Source organism: Anguilla rostrata, chromosome 8 (genome assembly GCF_018555375.3).
Source record: "Anguilla rostrata isolate EN2019 chromosome 8, ASM1855537v3, whole genome shotgun sequence".
Classification (NCBI taxonomy): domain Eukaryota; kingdom Metazoa; phylum Chordata; class Actinopteri; order Anguilliformes; family Anguillidae; genus Anguilla; species Anguilla rostrata.
The window spans coordinates 14,758,849-14,782,501 of record NC_057940.1 but is presented as its reverse complement, the minus strand read 5'-3'; the positions used below and the strand labels follow the sequence as shown (position 1 = coordinate 14,782,501).

The 23,653-nt window shown below is 40.6% G+C and overlaps 1 protein-coding gene across 3 annotated transcripts in view; it reads right to left on the bottom strand.

Moving 5' to 3' along the window:
• The window catches only part of mylk4a (myosin light chain kinase family, member 4a), a 41,628-nt gene that overhangs the window by 7,861 nt on the left and 10,114 nt on the right, over positions 1-23,653 (bottom strand). Inside the window, exons 1-3 of one of the 3 annotated variants that reach the window (XM_064346620.1) lie at positions 22,915-23,147; positions 970-1,060; positions 78-585 (exon numbers count right to left, since the gene is read on the bottom strand). In XM_064346620.1, the coding sequence (XP_064202690.1) occupies positions 78-585; positions 970-1,060; positions 22,915-23,052 (737 nt within the window). In that variant the 5' untranslated portion in view covers positions 23,053-23,147. Of the gene's footprint in view, positions 1-77; positions 586-969; positions 1,061-6,078; positions 7,118-22,914; positions 23,148-23,653 lie in introns of those variants that run through there. The other 2 variants (XM_064346618.1, XM_064346619.1) reach the window with 2 other exon arrangements.

Genomic DNA, 23,653 nt, shown 5'->3' with positions numbered 1-23,653 from the left:
TGTGTGTGTGTGTGTCTGTGTGTCTGTGTGTCTGCATGTGTGTGTCCTTGCACATATCCATGTTCATGAAGCGTCACCTCTCCAGCATGGGGTCCACATCTTTGGGCATGGCAGTGGAGCTGGCAGATGCGTCAGCAGGATGAGGGATTTGAGTCTTAGGTGTCTCACACCTGACTGAGGGCCCCACACTATCAGCAGGGGTCACATTTGCCTCTTTAACCTTCTCTTTTGCCTCCTCTTTCACTTTCCCCATTTTTGGTATCTTAACTTTTTCCTCTTTTTTGACCTTTCCTTCTCCCTCAAACTTGGAGACTACCTCCACGTCCTCCTCCTCTACCTTCAACCCCTCCACTTTTGTGTCCTCATCCTGCTTGGCTGCAGGTGCCTGTGGGATGTCCAGAATGACATTCAGACGATCCAGGCATTCTTGACCCTTTTGGGGAGCCTGAGGGACTGCCACCTCCCCCCTTGTTTCCAGGCCCTGGGACGCTGTAGTCTGGAGACAGTCTGACCTCTCTGCATTCTGCTGGTTGAGCTTCTGAACTTCCTTCTCTAGCAATGGCTGCTTCTTCAAAGAGCTGGTGTCTGAGAAGGTCCAAATAAAATGGAAGAGCCACAACGCTGTCAAAATCATCCATTACATTACATTTTCATCCAAATTGTACAATTTTATGTATTCATTTGGCAAATTTTAGTCAGAAGTATGTTCCTAAATATAAACTACAGTATAACACGTTTACCACAGTATGGCACATGCCCAAATAATTCATTAGCATTCAGAAATGTGGGATTTTTGGTCCAAGGAAGGACTTGGTGTTGGGTGACGTAATGTGGTACATTTCAGTAAAATCAAAATGTAGGATGTGCAACAACTGAGCAGTGTTTTGAGGAAACATCATCGCCAACATATTATTATATTGCAGCTGGCTGGCTGCCAGTGGAAATCTCACAACAAGAAAAGAATTGTACCTGATGAGTCCGGAGGCTTCTTCTGTGATTTCAGGCTCTTCAGACTCAAACGAGGCTTCTCCTTCCCCTCTATACTTTTCTGGTCTTTCAGCTGCAAATTGAGGACACACGCAAACATGTCAGCGCAGCTGCAACCACCAATCAGAGCCAAACTTTGGACTCCATCCTGGAATTACTGCCATAGCTCCTTTAACACTCAACCGCATGTTGTAAAACTGGACATTTTTTCACAAAATGAATTGATAAAACCATGTTTAAACCATGATATTGCTGCAAGAGGAACAGTACTAGCCAGCTGACAAAGCTTTCTGTCACCAGATTATTGCAGAATATTTTGATTTATTTTCATTGTCTCTCCCTAATTGTTTAATATCACAGTACATAATAGTACAGAATGTGAAGACCTGAAGACACACACAAAGTGCAACATTGACTCTTTGTCATACATTTAATGTTTAAACAATGTATTATAATAACTTTAACTGGAACTGCTGTCCCAGCCTTTCCTCAAATATCCCAAATCATACTTAACTGCTAGTGACCTGTACATACAGTCCTGTTTCATGCTACAGTTTGACCAGTGTTATGGTTATTTGGTTATTTCCCAACAGATTGTGAAATTACAATTTAAGTCAAATGCTAGCATGTACAGTGAGCTCAACAATGTACAGGACAAAGACATTTGTTTTTCCTCATTTGGCTCTGTACTCCACATTTTCAGATTTAGTATGTCCTAAACACTATGAGAGGCAAGGAAGTACTTTTGTACTTTCAGTTTGGTTTTGTAGGTGGGCTCCAGGGCAGCATGTTTACATGCAGGGGGTGTTTCTAGCACCACGTTAGGGGGCTTTAGTAAAAGAAGCTTTCTGTTAAAAACAAGATGGCAGCATTTTGAAGGGATCAGGCCACAAAGACATTGTTGGGGGTGCTATGGTTAGGGTATATCAGGAGGATACAAATGAATAACAAATGGTAGGAAATTGACATAAGTGAACACAAGCAATAGCAAGTTAAGCAAACTCCAGCATGTTTTTAGACTTTACATTAATGCAGCGGATTCAGTGGAATGGTAAATGTTAAATGGACTGCATTTATATAGCACTTTCTTATATATATATTTTATATGTCCAAAGCACTTCACAATTGATGCCTCTCATTCACACACACACTCACACGCCAATGGCAAAAGGCTGCCATGCAAGGCGCCAATCAACTCGTTGGGAGCAATTAGGGGATAGGTGTCTTGCTTTGGGACACTTCGACACGCCCAGGGTGGAGGATCAGAACCGGCAACCCACCGACTGCCAGTCAACTGCTCTTACCTCCTGAGCTATATCGTTAAGGAAACAGTTAATTGGCATGAGAAAGATGGTGGTTATGTTTCGAGAGTGGAACTAGTGCATTGAGGTGTGGACAGGTGTGGACGGGTTTGCTCAGCGCATGCCAAGTTGTCGCTGGTGAGGGATGTAGGGATATGCAGTGCTGTGAAATTGTAACTCAACTCTTTCGTCATCGAGTGAAGGAACATAACGCTGACCGCCGGGTGGAAAAAAAAAAACTTCTTGTTCCCAAGGGCTGTTTTTCCCAAACATGGGCACCATAAACACTCCTTTTAAGTACCCAAAAGTGTCTAGTGAGCCCCCGGATAAGCCTCCGTCCGTGAGCCGCTGACCATCAGAACGCATTGGGGCAAGTCCCGCGGCGCTGAAACACGAGGATATTTCGAGCGCATAGACGCGGTCACAGCTGCCACTGTCTGAAGGACAAGCTGAACTAACCGTCCTCAGGTATCTCGCACCTTCTGTCATAACCGCACTCGAACCGCAATGCCACACGATGACGCATGGAATCCCACAAGCCTCTGAAGCCACTTAGCAGAAATGGGTAGTCACCGTGGCAACATATACAAAAATATCTTGCTGGTGAGCCAGAAGACAAACAGAAGAAATATCTTGATGCTGCCTCTGCCGTTAATCACCTGTTGGTGCTATGGTGATGCTATAAAAAAGTAAAATTTTATGCAAATTCTTTGAAAAACATTGATGCATATGGGATGCATATTATTATGGGGGGAAATATAAAATAAATGGCATGTCTGAAAATATATTTCACATGTATTTTTAAAAAATAAAATTGTATTTCAAATTTTGCGCATGCATATGTAAATATTCACAGATTAATGAGACATGCTTTTGAATGAACGTGTGATGGCATCTCACTGTCCATAATCCAGCATGTCTCATTGCATCTAGCACCATCAGTCAAAGTGAATTCTTCCGAGCCACCAACTGCATGCAGTGTCCACTGTAACTCAGACTCTTGAACTGAGCTCTTAAACAGCTCCTTTGTTTAAATTTGACAGATTTAGTACATTAATGGTTGAGTAAATCAGCCTTACAAATCAAAACCGTATCTGACTTCTTGGTCTGAACATGATAAATTTTGTCGAGACCTGAGTTTGAAGCATCAGAAAATCTGACTTATGATATTCAAGGTAACCAGAACCCAACCAGTGACCTTCAGCCTGACTTAAGAAGAGACCCCCTGGGGTTCTATTTGATCCAGCATTAAACAGCACCAAGAGCTGTTCTGAGAGGAAGGAAATGCTTAATACAGCATATTGAGCAAGGGTAGACAACCTGGTGATGAAGTGCCAGTGACGTTTCTGGTTTTTGTTCCAACTGAGCTTGCTCACAAGAGTATGATGGATGATTAAAAGTCTGACCCTCGATATTCTGAGTTGTGAAACACTGAGTGCCTTCAGTACATGGTCACCTGCAATCATTAAACCTGATTTTTTAAAAAGGTTAGGAACAAAAACCAGGACCATTACCGGCACTCCAGGACCACTGGAGCCTACCACTGATATATAGAACCTTAGAGATACAAACACATCAAGAATGTATATTGTTTGGAGTTCTGAAATGCTAATGACTTTCATAATTACTTGTAATACTTAAAAGTTATCTGAAAGTGAACCCTCCAGGAAAGTGTATAGTTGTCTAAAGACTAAGGACCCACACCAAGAAAAATAATTGCATTCCTATTGCTTCACAGGGCATGACATCGCAGTCTGTGGCACACATTCACCAGGTGCTAACTCACTTCTCTGAACTCATATTGACAACAGATTTATGACAGGGAAGTACGTAAAAGAAACACTATTGCAATGTTTAATTTGCCCCGACAATAAACCTTTACAAACACGGTAACTGATCCACGAGAGAGAATCTCCCCTAGACTTTATTATGTCATTTCATAGAGGCTGCTGTGGCACTCCATCTAAAGCAGAACTAAAGGACACCAACCCACAGATCCTCTATGACCCTCCTAAATCAACGTGGTCTGACACCGTATCCATGGCCACGGCATAAATTTAAGTTATGAACAGCATTTCGAAATCAAAGTGTAAAATTAATTGCCATTGGCGTGCAAGAGTTGTCTTCCAAGAGCTGGGTGTGATAAATGACACATTAGCATGTTTATCTCAAGGGCCCCCCCCACCACCACCACCACCTTGCAAGGGGAGGGAGGGGGACAGTGAACACCACCGCTGATTGGCGGACGCATCACAAACAGCAGACAGAAACCTGACACCCACCCAAGGCTCACGGATCGTCTCCATATCTCTCCCCCTTCACACATGCATAAGCACAAACAGCAGGGGGCTCCTGTAGTCCCAGAACATTCCTGTACATTCGGCTTCCGTGACTTTCTATGGGATGAGTGCCTCAGTGCAACTCTATACCGGGGTCAGTGTACTGTTCCGTAATCCACAGTGGATCACACATATTTACAGTGCATTACAGAGTGGGGGTCCCTGTTCCCCTAGGTCAGTCACAGCATATCTACTTAACTGGCTCAAAAAGGCTTTGCAGTCAAACCCCAATCACCAGAGGTTGGGTGTGACAACTCAGCTTTGCTGCTCGTATCTCTTCCATCTGAAGGTGAGACAGTCACGCTGACTACCAAATATGACCTCCATGTCTATATTCACTTTGAAATCACACAGACAGGAAATGGATGGACCTTCACACAGGGCAGACACTGGCAAACATAAAAAATTATTTGTTGTCACATGAGATGTTCAGCCATCTATCAATAACCAAATGGACACCCTGCAATTAAGCCAGCAATTGTTGGCTTAATTTCCTTCAGCATCCCTTATGAGAGATGTTAAAGCCTGCACATGTTGTTTTGGAAAGAGCGGCAATGGGAGTGTTATATGTTACAGGTCACAGAATGGCACAGAGAGTTCAACAGAAGTTGAATTGAAAGCCCCCCCCCCCCCATTTTTAGCAGCGTCGTCCCTGCTGATAGTAGGGGCTCAAAAACATCTCAGGTCAGACCTTCTGCTTGGTTTTTCCAGGTCACGGCACATGACTATCTTTTAATTTACCCTTTCTCTTTGAATATGATTCGCCATGACCTGTTTAATTTTTTTTTTAATAAACCATTTCCTGTGCATTTCCCTGTGCAAATTGAAACTTCTTTTATTTTATAAAAAAAAAAACAAACAAAAAAAAAAAAACAAGGAGGACTTAGGGGCAATGACAGTATCAATTTTGTTCTCTCATTAAGTTGGAGGTAAATGAATGGGTTGGTTACATATGATGATGGAAAGGCTATTAAAAAATATCGCGGGTGAATATCCTTTTCCTCTGCATGCTTAGACGGTTATAAAGTTAAATGAATGGAGCAGCAACAACAGCCTGTTATTTCCCACACACTCAGGAATACCAGGAATGCTTGGAGTGGAAATTCTTTCATAGTTAAAAAAGCAGAATAACACCGGCAGGTCAGGAGAGCAAAGGAATATATTCACGCACAATTATAGTTAGCGCCTCTTCAATAAAACCCATTGTCCAATGGAAAATGAGACATGCACATATAGTATGGCAATAAGGTGGTCTGTTTTACACCTAAATGTCCACTTGGGAGCTTTTAACACCAAGAGGCATAGAGAGGATGTGTTCTCAACAGAAATGAGACTAACTTAATAGTGTTTTACAAAGAGAAAGTACATTAAATATGCTCTCTCTCTCTCTCTCTCTCTCTCTCACACACACACACACACACACACAGATGAGGAGGTTTCCCAGTCCTCACCTTGTCTAATTTCTTGCTGAGCACAGACTCGCCCTTGTCTGCAGACCCACGCCTTTCAGCTGTCTCTTTGCCCTTATCTTTGGCTTTCTCCTTCGGTGGGGGTGAGGCTGCTTCCTCTCTGGATGAAGAGGAGCCTCTTTTGAAAAGGAGCTCCATGAGCTGAGAGCCCTTCACCGTCTCCCCAATGAAGCTGATCACCTCCTGGATGCTGAGCATCAGCATCTCCATCCCATCCAGCTTCTTAGCCTGCTGTTCTGACCGCTGGTTCACCGCGGTCATGATGGTGGTCATCTCCCGGCACATCTCCTTAACCTGGTTGGTGCCTGCTTGTTCCAGTGGCCTGGGGGGTGGTGGTGGCACCCAGACCTCCTCCTTGTCCACCATCAAGGTCTCCACATCTTGCTCGATGTCTCCGATCTCCTGCGACATGCCATCCAGCCGGTAGAGGACCCTCCCCTGGAGGTGAATGAGCTTGTCCATCTTCTCGCTCAGGGATTCTATCTTCACCTGGATGAGGTTGAATTTGTGGGCATGTTGATCCTCCTCATCCCCCGCCATATTTCCTGGCTTAGCCCTGCCAAGCGTAGCTTTGTGGTCGTAAACCTTGGCCAGAGAGCTCACCAGTTTGGAGCTCATCACTTTGCCCACGTGTGAGGACTCAGTCAGGATCAGTTCTCCTGAAATGACCTATCACTGACCGTTGCCAGTATCCACAAAAAAGACTGAATCCCTACTTTGACAATGCCAGCCAGATTTGCCCTTATGTATTCTCCTCCACTATAAGACCCTCAAAGTTAGTGTAGCAATGAGAGAAAAAAAATCCTCTACAACCACAAAAAAAAGTTTTGAGAGACAGCCAAAAAACAAAAAACAAAAAAACAATCAATCAATCACAAACACGATAACCATGCAAAATCCAGCCAGTGAAGCCAACAGGCTGGCAATGGGGTAATCGGACAAAGTCGAGCTTGCCCCTGTGCCTGTCCTTCTCCATTCAAAGTGGCTGAGCCTCAGTAGACCTGGTGGGGAGTATTAAGAATAGAATGAGCCGCCCACCCTAAATGCAGGACGCTGCTCCACGTCATCACAGGGACTGGCTGGCACTCTGACTTTGGGACCCATGGGGACCTTGGCTTCGGCTGACTGGTTTGACATTTGAGATGCTTCAAATGTTTGGCCACTGCAGCCTTCGTGGTGCCAGGTGCTCCTCTAGACCTAGCATTGCCAGTATGCTCTTTTTTTTAAAGGGCACACGAATGTTCTCCGATAAAACATACACACATTTGTGTATGTACGTTTTCCATTGATCAAGCATTACATAAAACATTACAAACATTAACTTAAAAAGGAAATGATTCCATTTCCTCACATAATTATTCAAATGAGCGCATGTAAAAATATCATCTTAGAAAGTTTTCATTTTTAGTTTACCCATTCTGTTCTTTACTATTAATAACACTCATTATGTTGTTTTAACAAAAAGACTGAACAGGTATAAAAAGGGAATCATTTAACCATGTACCATTATTTTACTAATTTAAGTCACATGTACCTTTATTTATATAAACATATGCAGTAGTACTAAGTACTAAAATAAAATTACCAGAAATGAAAATCTATATTGAAAATTGATTCATAACTGACTGATTTTATAACACTATAAACCCTGCTGGGTATCATTTTATTTATCTTTTTATCTTTTAAGTTTTTGTTATTTTGAGATGAGTTTTCATTGCTTTCATTCATCTATATGTAGTCTGTTTGACCCTGTCTGTTCTTGCCTTGCCTTAGTTTTAATTAGGATCCCTATTGTTTTGCCTAGGATTCTTCTTCTTCTTCTTATTATTATTATTATTAATATTCCAAATCTCACTACATTTTCATGCCTTTCCCATGCTCAAAAACTCACAATATTTGGCAGGGATTGTTATTATGGCTGCCAATTTATTATGCATGACATGAATGTACAGTAACCAGCACTCTGTTGCAAAATTGTAACAATTAAAAAATTAATTGTTTAACATTCCCATTTAACATTCATCCACCAAATTGTCTACCACCTCATTCGGAACAAATAATATCATAGAACTAGTGTCTGCCTTATTGAATTTTCACCATTTTCAAACTTTTTAATACTTCTACAATGTTTGCTCAATTCTCACCAAATTTTAATGTGCAATCTACAGCATGTCCCTGTGGTAAATTGTGACAGAAATTTTGATATCTCAAAAGATGTCCACATGACTATAATTTCAATTACAGATGATACTTCAGGAGATGATAGACAGCTCTATTGTGGACAAAGGTGTGCAGGTTCACAGTGTTATAGTGTAATATAGCCTGTAGGGGGTGTTTTTTGAAAAATATTAAGCTTCCCTCCTACAGTCCTAACAAGTACACCCCCACCGTCTAAAGATTCTAAAAGACAATCAAATATGAATATGCAAAAATCGTGGAACAGATATTTCACCACACATCCTTTAAATCCTACAACTGTTCAAATTTTGAAAATATACAAATTGAAAAGGGACCCATGCAGATCATGTGTATTTCATTTTGCAAGCCTACCACCCAAGGTGGCACTACAGCACCACTTCAAACTCACATTATTCAAATCATTATTGCAGATGTGCCCCTACATCCAATAAACACAAAATTTGGTATGCATGATATTTAGATAAGTTTAAGTCGCTACGATAACTTTTAGCTGAACAACAAAAACTTTTCGGAGTTCAAATACACAGACTGCATTCCTTCTCTGCCACTCCCCACCCCCATAGTTTCAGGCAGCAGCTGAGAACACACAATAACCCCCCCCCCCCCACACACACAACTACAGTGTGCAGTTCCAGAGGCTTAACATACAATATAGCTATATTCTGTGTTCTGCAAGTATAATGGCCATGTAAACAGTTATATAAACATATGCAGTAGTACTAAGTACTAAAATAAAATTACCAGAAATGAAAATCTATATTGAAAATTGATTCATAACTGACTGATTTTATAACACTATAAACCCTGCTGGGTATCATTTTATTTACTTTTTATCTTTAAGTTTTGTTATTTTGAGATGAGTTTTCATTGCTTTCATTCATCTATATGTAGTCTGTTTGACCCTGTCTGTTCTTGCCTTGCCTTAGTTTTAATTAGGATCCCTATTGTTTTGCCTAGGATTCTTCTTCTTCTTCTTATTCTTATTCTTCTTCTTCTTATTATTATTATTATTATTATTAATATTCCAAATCTCACTACATTTTCATGCCTTTCCCATGCTCAAAAACTCACAATATTTGGCAGGGATTGTTATTATGGCTGCCAATTTATTATGCATGACATGAATGTACAGTAACCAGCACTCTGTTGCAAAATTGTAACAATTAAAAAATTAATTGTTTAACATTCCCATTTAACATTCATCCACCAAATTGTCTACCACCTCATTCGGAACAAATAATATCATAGAACTAGTGTCTGCCTTATTGAATTTTCACCATTTTCAAACTTTTTAATACTTCTACAATGTAGACAGTTTCATCCATCATTTAAATAACTACATTGGACTTTTTGAGGTAAAAAGTATCAATGACCCCTGGAATACCTCCAAACAGCAATATATTCTACACAACATTTCATTAAAAAAACTTCCATGTCAAGACAATGTCTTCTAAAAAAGTGACCTTCTTTACATGACAGTGTTTCTTACAATTAAATTGAAGCTGCTTACAGCTACTGGGAAATAATTTTATCTCCATGGAAAGCATGCATCATATGCAGTAACTGCATAAATTACTCTAAAAATTGTTGCATAACCAACTTTGTTTGCACCTAGGTAATATATTAGTTATAATCCATAGCCTATATTTTTCATTTTTGGGCAGTGTGCTTTATTTGCATTTCACATTGCATGACCACTTGTGGGTGAGAACAGGACAGGCAGAAAGGCAAGGATGTGCAGCAGTTTTTCTTGAAGCACCTTGTGCTGAATGGTGCTATGTAAATAAAGATATAATTGAGCATTGCCAACACTTCAGTGTTCCAAGGCATCCGTACATGCAGCATAATTTGCTTACATCTTTCCCCCGGAGATCGAAGAGGCATTTTGCACTGCTAATGCCAAAATACCCATCCTTGATACTGGCAACACTGATGCCTAACGTGTGGGTCTTATTCAACAGTTAGGGCTGTAAAGCACAAAAACCCATCCCATTGGTAGCTCACACGAGACCGGCTTGTCCCTGAATTTCCTGGCAGGCCTACACAGTGCTCACTATAGGCAGTGGTGCTGGACTTGGCTTCAACTTGAACTTCAAGATCTTTGGCCCCCGATAATGAAATGGGAGAAGAAGATAGCTTTGATTTATTAGTTGCCTTTCTTCCAACGAGCGTATCTCTTTAACTTCTCTGTACGAGGTCCGTCTTGCACACAACCGAGGTAGTTACGGATCAGTTTTTACTTATGAACTGTAATTGGAACCTTGTTCTTATACCCTATAAACCCATTTAAATATGAAAAAAACATGAGAGCATGTGCCGTTTTCATCAACACGAGGGGAGATCGGACACTGCACGCTCACACAGGGATACGCACTGGGAGTCCCCCAGGTGGCCAGTGGACATAAATGTTTGCAGTAAAAAATACTGAAGAAAGAAAAAGGAGATTCTGTGGTTTAAAAAACAAGCAAGCTATAGCGTATGACTGAGGTAAGCCTATTGTACTTGTACATATGTTTAAATGTAGTCTATATGTAATGACATTTAATATTAATTATCATTAATGTTTAATCAAGATGATAAATTATTATCATACTTTTCATGTGAGTAAAGAAAAGTGGAAGCATCTGGAAGAATGTGTATTCCTAGTTACTGTGGAAAATACCTGTATGGACTGCAAAGTGCTGTTTATTTCAAAATGTTTTGAGATTTATTTTATTTTTTTTTTTTAAATAATTGAAATAAATATTTTTGATCTTAAGACAAGGCAGATTAAGTAACTGGTCAACTGATCTATGTCAGCACAAAGTAACCGTGGAGCTCAGCCTATATTTTTGAAATCCGCATTGTGAAGGATATCAAATGAAAAAAACCTGGACAGGAGCATGGAACAAGGACAGAGGGAAGCTGAGGTCAGTAAAAGATACTGTTGACGTCTGAGGGGTTATGACCTGCAAACTGAGACTGAGGCAGCTCGGTCTGGCGGAAAATAACCTCCGCCTGCTCGTGTTTAAAGAAGGTTCTCGTAACAGGGACTGCACACCACCTTGTGTTGCAATCCCATGCAAGCATGAGGGTCATTTTCATTTTAAAATTTGTGCTCACTTGCAGAAAAACAGGGCCCTATGTGCAAAATGGTGACACGAGCTCCAAGCACATCAACAGCAATGGCTAACTCTTTCCTGAGTTGCCACCATGTCCATGTGCTGCACCTTGCCCTCGTTTTGAATGGATATATTCACAATGCAAAGAACAGGTGATGCTGCATTGGTGGTGGTGGGGGGTGCTGACTATAGATGGCCCCGGAGCACACCTCGAAAACAGTGACAGGGAGCCTATTCCCAAACCATTTGCTGTTTCATGCAGCTTGAGTCGATTTACTAACCCTGAAATGGGACTTTAAACTTGGTATTCCTTTCACCAAAGATGGAAAATCAGGGGCAGTAAATTTCCATAGACCTGGATATTTTTTATACATGTTAAATATGAGGCCCTGTACACTTACTGTCACAGCTTCAAATAAAGGACTCCCAATAACAATCCAATAATACCTATTAAAATATTCCACTGTGAGCACATACACAATACTACGCTATGGAAGTCGGTTGTCTCACAGCCAATCAAATCAGTTTGTATTGGTTCTGAAGTAATAGGTTAGATTCAAATAACAATATAAATAACAAATAACAATTGTTTAAAAGGTAAGAAACAACGTATTTAAGTTTACTCCTTACTACGCATGGGCTGTGGTCACTTTAAGACAATCCAACTAGCTATTACGTAAACCTCTGATCACATTTATAACACCATACTCCCGCACTTAGCACTGAAATACCAGTGATGCCAGCATCATTCTTGATCCTGCGCTCATGTCCTGGAACCTGTGCAGCTGGACCCAGTGACGAGCGCCCGGCGCTGTGCGATTGCCACATGCCGTCATCGAAGGATGAGTGCAGACGGTGAGAGGAAGAGAAACTTCTCACCTGTTACAACGCTGAAAGGAATCCTACAGAGCCAGCACGAAGCTTTTCTGCAGTGTCACATGCACTTCTGTCAGGCAAGAACTTTTCAGCCTGCAACATTATTATTATTATTATTATTATTATTATTATTATTATTATTATTATTATCTTTTGGCCACCATCTGCCAGTGTCTGGTATTAGAAGGAATTAGAAGGGAACAGGCTAAAATGTTTAAAATGTTTAAAATCTTAGCCTAGCTATAAGACAATTTTGTTGGACAGTTATTCCAGGCTTGTATCATTTTGCACCGCCCCAATGTTTCTAGCTAAAAGCATATCAAGCTGTGAGTTGTATGCTTCCTGGCCTTTATAGGGCAAGTTGTACCTAGTGGTGTCTGAAACATTAATGAGAGAAGTGCTGAAGTTGGAACTTGCCGATATGGATATCGAAGTATAAACTGTACTTTCCGCTGCATGGAAAACTAAAGTCTGTAAATGGATATGTGCAGAAGGCTAGCTGCTGCTCTGTCATCACCCGGCCCTGACCCTAAAAGCAGACCTCCTGCATCTTAGGAAATAGCCCTGACAGGAAGTTAAAAAAAAGTAACTCCCTCCACAGTCAAACAATGAGGAAGGAAAGGAGTTAAATCCAGCATACAGAGTGTATCACTGAACAGTGGCAGTCCAAAGCCACATTAAAAACCTTTACTGTACTATTTATTTACAGAGGTATCTTCAGTGTATGCCATTTTAGTATGGGGACACACCACCAAGACGTTTCCATCGACCTCTTTGTAGTTACCTGTTTTAAATCCATTAATCAAATTCACTTATATACCACATTTTACAAATTATTTGTGAAAGAATACCTAGGTCCGGAATCCTCACAAAGCAAGCCGAATGGCAACAGTGGCAAAGAAAAACACCCTGGATGACATGTAGGAAGAAACCTTGGCATGAACCAGACTCAGTAGGGGAAGTCCATCCTCCTCTGGCCAACTCAGGGTGTTGCTTAATAGAACAAAGAAACATCAAGGTCAAGAAACATGGTCCAGTCAATTGTCAATGTATCTGATCAGTTCTGGACAGTTTGCATGTAGCATCTGACCTGATATGTGTTATAATATTACATAAAAGATCTGTGTTTTGGAGACAATTGTATTTATCCTAGAAATATTTAAAAAAATAGCTAAAATCCCTCTGGTAAAAAAGTAAAATGTCTGCATTTAAAAAAATCATTCATCATTTATGTAAACATTGATTCAAAAACACACACAGACACTAACCCAAGTACGCTGACACTGAGTAAAATATATTTAAATTTAACTTGACAGCATCAGATTTTTGACAAAGTAAACTGACCCTGTGTTGGGAGTGACCAGTGGAGCAGTTTGACCCCAGTGGCATTAGACATTTTGGCAAGGGGTCAGATAAAATGAAAAAGGAATATGGGTCCTTACTAGTACACTCTGTCCCATCCCAGGGCACTTCAAGGATGCAGCGGCCCCCTGTCCCAATCCCCCCTCAAATTAATCATATCCCGCCTGTCAGGAGCCAGGAATGTTCACCTGAAAATGGTCCTCTCACTTCAGACAGCTCAACAATCCCCTTTACCTTTCAGCTATCCCCTTTACCTGTTAACAATCCCCTTTACCTATCAGCTATCCCCTTTACCTGTTAGCAAACCCCTTTACCTATCAGCTATCAGCTGTCCTTTTAACTTTTCACTAAACACCATTCTGAGAAATCCTCTTTACTTTTTAGTAATCACCTTTAACTTTCAGCTGTCCTCTTTACCTTTTAGACTACACTTGATTTGCTACCACTGTGGGGCAGTGCAGTTGTATTTTTCATGAGTGATTGTTCTCCAAATATATTCTGAAATCTTCTTCGATATGAATGAAAACACACCAGTTCATCTCTATGACCTTTATGATCACACAACAGAATAAATTTCATAAATAAACCAGTGGTTTCCACATTCTGTTGGATACAGTCAGTTTACTGGAATTTGCACTACAAAAAGACTAACACCAGAGGGCACTGTGACATAGGCAGACTGGCATTCCTGCCTAGTTGGTGGACCACTGAAGTGATACTTGGGTGACTGTATTTGTCCTTGTTTGCAAGATAGTATGTGATTTTTATGTGTTCTTGTCAAGAAACAATCCTGTGTTACTTTAATAATTAAAATAAGCAAATGCTTTTGAACCATACTCTAGTTACTGTGATGGTGTGATGACTTTCAACTCAGTTTTTGTTCAAAAGTTTGTTAATTAAAACCTCTCAATGCATATTTTTTATCACTCGAATAATTTTTTTTTAATACTCCAACCCAACCAAGAAGGATGGAAATATAGAGGCTACCTGGCAAACCTGCCGTTTCAGAAGAAGGGAATGAAGAGGAGGGAGGACTTTAAATGGCTTTGGTTTAAATTACCTTACTCCTCAACCTCAAATACGTACTGTGAAAATACTGCATAACTCTGGTAGGTCTAAACAAGAAGCTGTAAATGGTAAATGCAGAGTTCCACTTTGTAAAACATATCTTGGATACAACAGCTTTTTCTGTGAAAGGAGCAAAGTTCTGGATTTTAAGATTTTAAGACAAACACCAAGTCATGGGTGATACAACAAATATTCAAACACGTCTGAATTTTATTTCACAAAATCATGTCAGAATTCATATTTGCAGCCATGTGTAAATCATGTGTAATCATTTGAATCTGATGTACTGTATAACATGTCAGCAATTTAATACTTTTAAATTTATTTTTTCTTCTTTTCTATCTTTCTCTTATACAAAAAGCCCCTCTAGGGACGGGTATAGGGAGAACTACAAACACTATGGTGCAGCAAATCTGTGTTTTCAGTTTTTCAATGCATATTTGAAATCTGTCCCTATCAAATAGACCCTAAATAAATAAATAAATAAATAAAATTCACAGACTACAAAATTACCCTTCAATCCAATCTGAGAATATATATATCTATAATTTACTGTACCCAAGGGGTTCTTCAGCAAACAGCGACAACCAGATCTGACTTATGATACGTATGATGTACTTCACCTGCCATTGAGATTACAAGCCCTTAAGTCTCGTTACATAATTGGCAGTCAGGACCAATGGTCAGCTCTGGGCTAACAGCACTTTGCAGTCATCCTCCTCTGTCATCAAAGTAATCTTCCAAACACATTATGTAACATATCAAATGATTTTGACAAGACTGTCCTTTAAATAGTCTGGTTTCATATATGTGTCGCTACAACACTGTCAGTGTTCACATTGCTGATTTTATATATCCATTTCAAGTGTTGTATAAGCGCATGAAATGCATGTATGCATGCATAAATATATACATACATTATTCCAGTGATAACTACTACACAAGACAATTTTACCTATATAAGTGCTGATTACTGTGTGCATGAGTACAGGCAATTAATTCAGTATATACATACACACACACACACGTATATATATATATATATATATATGGCTCCATCCACTCCTCCACAGTATCTGTGCATTGTCGAACCTCCCTCCCTCTCTCTTCAGACTATACCTAGACTAACTACCACCACGCTGCATATTTCACTCTAAATCCACCCCCCCACCCCGGTTTTATGACACTTGTTACATGTTTCCCCATCCCAGCACTTTTTGGTAATTTGTATTTGTCCTAATACTGTAGCTCATTCTTCTGCCTAGTTGGCTTTGCAGAGGTTAGGTCAGAATAGTGTTCACTGTGTGAACTAAACTGTGTTCTTGGCTAGAAATAGCTGTACAAAATAAGTACTGTATCTTACTGAACCTGTGTTTAGTAGTTTTCTATGACCATGTAATGCACTTTTTGTACGTCGATTTGGATAAATGTAATGTAATGGGACCATACCTACACCCTGCATACTTCTCCTTCATGATCTGGTACAAATACAGGTCCAGGATATATGATCTGCTCTGCCCATATTGATGGTGATGACAGACCCTGTGCTTGTATCTTTTTAGCTCACCCCCACCAACAGAAACAGAAGTGTAAGTTCTGTGCGGGACATGTATAAGGGGCATACGAGCAGCACAGGTACAGCTTTAGTTTACAGGTTACGGAGATACTTATTTGTCCCCACTGCGACTTCTCTACCCTGATTTTACGTTGTCATTCTACTGCGATGCCAGCTGTCATCTCAGGTGTCATCACCTGCTCTTATTTCTTCCGAATCTGGACTATGTCTCTGATCTTGTGATATTTAGGAAAGGATATCAGGAAAAACAGCTTTCTCCCTAGGACTCCACCTCTTTCTCTCTTTTTAGTATTTTAAAATGATGTATGATGTGCCAACATTTGAAAGAATCTAGTGAATTGGGGGAGCTGTTTGTGTTAGTGCTATTCAGGTTAACCTACAGGGTCCTAGTTAAACTATGCGGTTGTTCCCTGCACTTGGAACGGTACTTCTCTCTAGGGTTTTCGACACACTTGTTCCTGGTTATGGTTATACACTTTGTTGTACGTAAGAGCGTCTGCCAAATATCTGTTTGTGCGGTAAATGAAAAGGAAATTGAGCATCAAAAGTAAAAAAAAAAGAGTTTATCTGTGATGACCCCCCCCCCCAAACACACACACACACTCTCCCTCCCTCTACCACTCTCTCTTTACAGGGAGGGGTCACCTCTTCAGCACATTTTGGCACAGCCCACTCAGAACCATTACATAACCTTGGAACCCTGGCAGGAGAACAGGGAAGGGGGAAGGGGGTGCCATGTGATTTAGAGTGAGACCAGATACCCCGGAGCGGGCAGCACTCTGCCGCCACTCATCAGAATTCACACACCCCCGTTTTCTTGGAAAATGAGCAGGGCCGTGGACTGCGAAGTTCAGAGATCGTTTACCACCGCTGCTCCTTCGTGGGGTGTCAGTTTCTATTAGAGTAGCAGATGGACTATAACATGATATGCACTGGATTCTGTGGAACTCCATTTCAGTACAGGCTAAGTGTACGATAATGGGAACCTAGAGGTGCATTTTGATTGGGTGCAGGAGTTATTGCGGTAAACTGCAAAGAACAGGTTCAAATGAATTTTGTTGTGCAGTCCAAGTCCACAGAAGTGTGAATTTGACTCCAGTCTTTGGATGACACATGCATTGTACAAGGACAATAATTAATTGATAAAGAATTAACTGTTCTTGTTTATGTGGTTTTGTGCATTATTCTTACATTGATTTAAATATTTAATATTTAAATAGAGTTCACCCTGTAAACACTATTAATGGGCCACGTTTCATTTGTATTTGCATATGGCAGAAAAATTTTCCTCCTCACCAAACATTTTGGAACATTTCTCCTTTGACCAGCAGAGGTCATTGAAGATTCACACTGAAACACTTGATGGACTTTTTGGCTGTGGAATTTGCCCTCAGGGTATCTTAGCCCCATGGGTATCCTTACCCTAAGCAATGGTTTTTGCGAAAGACACATCCACCATTTCAGAATAACAACACTCCATTCTTCCGCTACCATGAAGCTACTCTTGAAGCCGATTAGAGGATTGGGGAAGAGTGGTGTGGCGGATGGTAAATGAACAGCATTTATAAAGCGCTTTTATCCAAAGCGCTTTACAATTGAGGCCTCTCATTCACCCATTCGTACACACACTCACACACCAACGGTGAAAGGATGCCATGCATGGTAACAATCAGCTTGTTGGGAGCAATTAGGAGTTAGGTGTCTTGCTCAGGGACACTTCGACACGCCCAGGACGGGGGATCAAACCGGCAACCCTCCGACTGCCAGACAACCGCTCTTACCTCCTGAGCTATGTCGCCCACATTAGATACCATAGATGTTTAATGAAGTTAGTGAGTCCATTTAACAGATCACTGTCTGTTGCAAAATAGACCAAAAGCATTCTTCTCAGTAGATACCAGCATGTGCTAATCTAGCTATTCTGGGGTGTAAATTTAGGTTAGATATATAAATTAGCTAGCGTAGTTATGTATGGTAGTCCTCCAATTTACTTCAGAGAAAGCGCTTCTTGGTAGAGGATGAGTGTTACAGCAGTGGCGTCACTAGGGTTGGTGACACCTGGTGTAGTCGACCCTTGCTGTTGGAAGTTGTCGGCCGGGGTTGCGGGTGGTGCTGGCGGGAAATTACATGTTATGCAGTCAAACATAGACAAAGCGCTTCTCGTCACATTAATACCGCTTATTAAACCAACTGGCAGTAAACTGCATCAGAAAAATTAGCTGTTTCAACTCGTCGCTACACAACACACTGCACAAAAAAATGTATTGCCAGTCATTTCGGTGTCACCCGCCTCTGATGGTGTGGTCCGCACCCCCCACACCCCCCAAGTGATGCCTCTGTCTTACAGTATTATTCTGTGAAGTGCAGGGTGTATCTAACATAATATCCTTGGGGTAAGGATACCCAGAGGGCAGATTCTATTTAGTATCATTGCTTTTATTTTTAAGAACCAATGTTATGGACAAGACGAAGAAGCACAGTCCTAAATTTGACCTGTGGAATTGCTGCCATCTGGCTTGAATTTAATTGCTTTTCCTTCCTAGGGATATTTAAAATGACTTCAATTTACTAGCAAACAAGGGAATTTGGGAGTCTTATTGCCCTCTTAAAATATTGACAAAGTGCCATGCTGACAGACTGTAAAACCAGGCTCTCACTGAGAAGTTCTTTAATCACCCTTGAAGACTAATTGCCCGAGGTCAGTCCTGTGTTCTTCAAAACCCCCGCCTATGTGTAATGTAGATGGGTCTGCATGCATGTACACAGTCTATTTATAAAATGGGCCCCTGTTGTTTTTGTGGTGGAGTAGGGATCGGTTGTCTTTCCCCGTCCCTGAGCTGCTATGAGCTTAATGTCAATGGCTTGTATCATAGTGCCACACAGCACCAACTGTTCAAACATGCACATACCCTGTCAGCACACCCAATGACAATTCACTAACAGTGTTTGCGGTTCAGATGCCTGTTAGAAAGCCTAAAGCCTGGCAACCTCTGTGACACGCGCCTCCTGATTAAACCACACCCACTGAGGCAAAGATGGGGAAAAAAACTGTTTTGCTAATATATGTTTTTCCTTTATATCTCCCTCCATCATAATAAGGTAGAAAAATGGACATTTCAATAAAAACTAAATAAAAGTTTGTAATAAAAAAAAGTTTGTAAATTGTTTACACAAACTCACAAGCAATGCAAAAAAAGTCAAACAGCTGCATCATCAAATCATAGAAACAGACTGTAGAAACCTCCAGAAGGAGAGGCTAAGCACAATCTCATAGAACAAGAATGACAATCACTATATAGAATAACACTTCTATATTGGATTGACACACACACTATCACTGTGAAGGACAAACGCACTAAAGCCTTCCTTACATCACAAATGCAATCCCAGGGCTTAAGCAGCAGGACCAACTGGACCAACAGCATTCCGCTTGACCAACAGCTTGTTGAGCCTGTTGCAGGGAGTCCCCAGGACCTCAACTGTAAAAACACTTGAGGGCCTTTCGCTTGTACAAAACAATCAGGGGTCGCTTCACAGAAGAGACATTTTCAAGGACCTCTCTATTGTGAGCACACTTTCAGGGGCCACTCTACTCCACAAAACAACGAGGGGCCCCATTACAGTAAAAATTATTTTTGAGAGCCTACACAAATTATTTTTATAAAACCCCTGTCAGGGACAAACTCTATCCTTTACAGAAAAAATATATTCAAGGGCCTCTCGAATGTGAAACACTTCCAGGGGACACTCTACCATTTAGAGTTCATATATATTCAAGGGCCTATCTACTGTAAAATGCTTTCAGGGGGCACTCTATCTTTTACTGTAAAAATATATTATAGGGCCTCTGTACTGTAAAACACTTTTAGGGGCCACTCTACCCTTCACAGTAATAGAGGGGCGTAAAAGTAAAAACCAGGGGCCCCTCTAAAGTAATAAATACATTCTGTAGAAACTGCACAAATTCATTAAGGGGCCTCTCAGCCATAACAGCTCATTCACAATACTTCAAGATAAAGGGAAAGAAAGTGTCATGTGCTGAGCCCCTTGAGTTGATGATGGTTGACATGTACAAACTGTGGTAAAATACTGGCACTTCATCATATAATGCTAACGTTGTATGCTAATGTTTAACACTAACAATATGCTAAGCATAAAATTATTTACATTTCTGCTCTTTACAATTTTGCACCTTCAATGTTTTACTTTTGCCTTTTACCATAAAATTCACAGATATTTTTTTAGTGTACATCAAGTTCTGTTTTAACTAACTCTGTTCTTACTCATTGTGCGGAAGCATGAGTTGAACTCTGCAAAATGGGAGCCATCGTTTCCAGAACCTCACGTCGTATAGCTCCACAGAGCCTGTACTTTAAACAAGAAAACATTTTGGGGGCATTCTTGGAGAGATATCCCCAAAGACAACGACAACAGAGGGCAGCCAGGCAGGATTCCTGTGGCTAAGTCAAAAATAAAACAAGGACTCAATTAAAACTACTGCTTCATATCAACGATTAAGTTTCCCCTAAAACCATTGCTGACAATGTCAATATCAATGACATTGACACAATGTCAATAAAAATAGTAAAGGAAAACTTTCCTGCTGGAAGGTTATGAACACTGGTTACCTGTACAAGGACTGAGTGAAAGACAGCCTTGTCCAGATATTTCCGGGAATGATGGTGGGAGCATTTTTCCTTTCTCATGACAACTGATGTTATAATAATAGACATTGCAACTCATTCAGAGTGTGCTGTCCTTGTTCTCCTCAGAGACAAATCACTCATTCATCAAGACTGTCTAACAACCGTCATCCTCCGTTCCACCCGTGCCTGCTTTTTGGACTCCAAAGCAAAGCAGAACGTTTATTACCACACATAGAGAAATTCTTACTTTTTTATTTTTTTATTTTTTTAAATACAGGTCTCCATGCTAGTCATAAATTATGTAGCAGGAAGTCGATCGAAGCTAAAAACACACAAACAAACTGCCCGTTTTTGTTTGGTTTCCCTTGGATTAAATTTACTTGTTTATTTTTTCTTTGGGAAAGTAATCTTTAAACATCCTTTTTAATTATTTGAATATTGCCCTTATTATTTTGTGTTGATGCAAAGGGAGAAAACCTTGTCCTCTCACGTGATAAGGGCAGATAAGAACAGAGGGTGACGGAGAGAAACTACTAGTAGATATTGCATCAGCTGAGTTGGCCAAACAAAAATACCAGTGGAACACCAAAGGACAGTGAAAGGCACAAGTGCTTTCTTTGGTGTTTCTGAATGATAAGAATTTTTTAAATTACAAGCCCATTAACATAACCCCCCACCCCCAAGCCCAGAGTGGACCAATCCGGGTGGCTAATATTTGGAGGGGGGGTGGAGAATGGTGAGAAAAAAATGCTCCTGTCTTCCCTGTCACCTCATAAATATTTAAATATTTCACATCACATCAATAAAACTGGCTGTGGGAATGTAAATAGCTGTCTGATATATCAGAACCAAGTCACACATTGATTAACTCCATCTGGGGGTAATCAACAGAACTAAAATAAAATAAATTAGAGAGCCTTTCACTAAACAGAACAGTATCAAGCAAACATATGCTGAAACGCACATTAAAGGATGGTGTTATGCAATGTATTGTTAGCATTTGAGGAAAAGATTTGATTTAATCCAGTAAATTCCCTTAAAAAAAGAAAAAACCAAAAACACAAACACAACAAAGTGTGAAGTAGTCCGTCATTCATAATTAATTAGTTTAGTTTATTTCTGAATCAGAGTTGAACCAAGCAATCCAAAATTTACAACCACCACATTCCTCATTTAATTTGTATCTTGTCATTATGTCATTGCATCAGACATCGTTACATGCCAACGCTGGAAAAAAAACACCATGGTGTGCTGAATAGGTTCTGTGAATGGTGAGCACACTAATATTGCACCTTTCAGTAATGTATTTAACCTGATTTGCTTTAGTAAAAATCTGGCTGTATAAATGGATTGTATGTCAAATAATGTAATCTGCGTAAGTTGCTATGGAAACAAGCATCTGCAAAAAAATCTTTTGAAAAGTTAAAAAAATTTGAATAGAAGAAGAGCATCATAGTGACTTTTTCTTCTTTAATTTAAATTGGTTGTACCAGTTAATAGACAAAAATATTAATCCTTACTTCTCTGATTAGTCTTCTATACCCAAAAGTCAACCAATGTTAAAAATTCTGAGCATGACAAAATGCATGTAGATAATTTTCTGGTATACTGTTAACATATATCTACAACAGTGGTTATTGTATTTATTGTAGATGTACCAAAATCAGAATGATGCAAATGTGCCTCTTGATTTGTCTACTTTGATCTGTTTTATTATTTTAAACATATACAGTATATGTACTAGATATTTTAATGTATCTAAGCAGACAATTTAAGAGGCACATTTGTATTATTCTAATTTCTGTGCATATCCATTAAAAGCAGTCACCTTGGGTTGGAGAGTGGCTGAAAGACAGATTGAGACCTTGTTATAACCTGACAGGGCGCACAGCACTACACCGATAAGCAGTCCTAAAGCCACGTTCGTCTCCTCAAGAAAAGGAGGAGGTCAGCGTGAATATGAGCACGTCCGAGGCGTGGGAAGTGGTACCTGTGTATCTGCCGGTGCGCTGGGCTGTCCCTTCCTCCTGTAACGGAGCAAACTCCACAGTTTCCCCCAGACGTAAGAAGCTACCAGGCACATGCTGCTCACGATCCAGATGCCTCTTCCCCACAAAATGCTTTCCATGTCTGTGTCCAACGGCCAGGGCCTGTACCTGACTCTCTGTCACTCTGTGGTCCCTCACACTGACAGCGTGGGTCTCTGTGTGCCGTAGCGGGCGGGATGTGTGTGTGATTTGGGGGGGTGGGGGGGTGGGGGTGGGAGTGTGGGCAGGGGGTGCGTTTTTGGATGGTTTCCTACACGCTGGTATCTGAACAAGCAAGAGCCTCAGAGGGTCTGCCAGTCACGCGGAGCGTCCCGCGACCTGCCAGTCTGGGGTCCTATAAGTAGTGACGGGCTGTCCCTGTGACGGGAGGGTGACAGGTGCGGGACGGTTGTGAGATGGGGGGGGGCCTGGTGTGAGTCTGACACAGCCACTCCTCCAGCCCACCGAACAACTTTAGTGAGAGTGAGAGAGATACCACGGCCCTTTCACTTAGCCAAGCAGTTCTACTACAGGGCCAGAGGGTCGGCAAGTTTTAATTCACCAAAGAATTAGCAATCAATTCAGTCCTAAGAAACCAGGTTAGGTGAATTACTGGTCTAACCAATTATCTTCATTGATAAATTAATTATGAGATTTAATGCTTAATTACTGTCCTCAAATTTGTGAAATTATCATTTATTC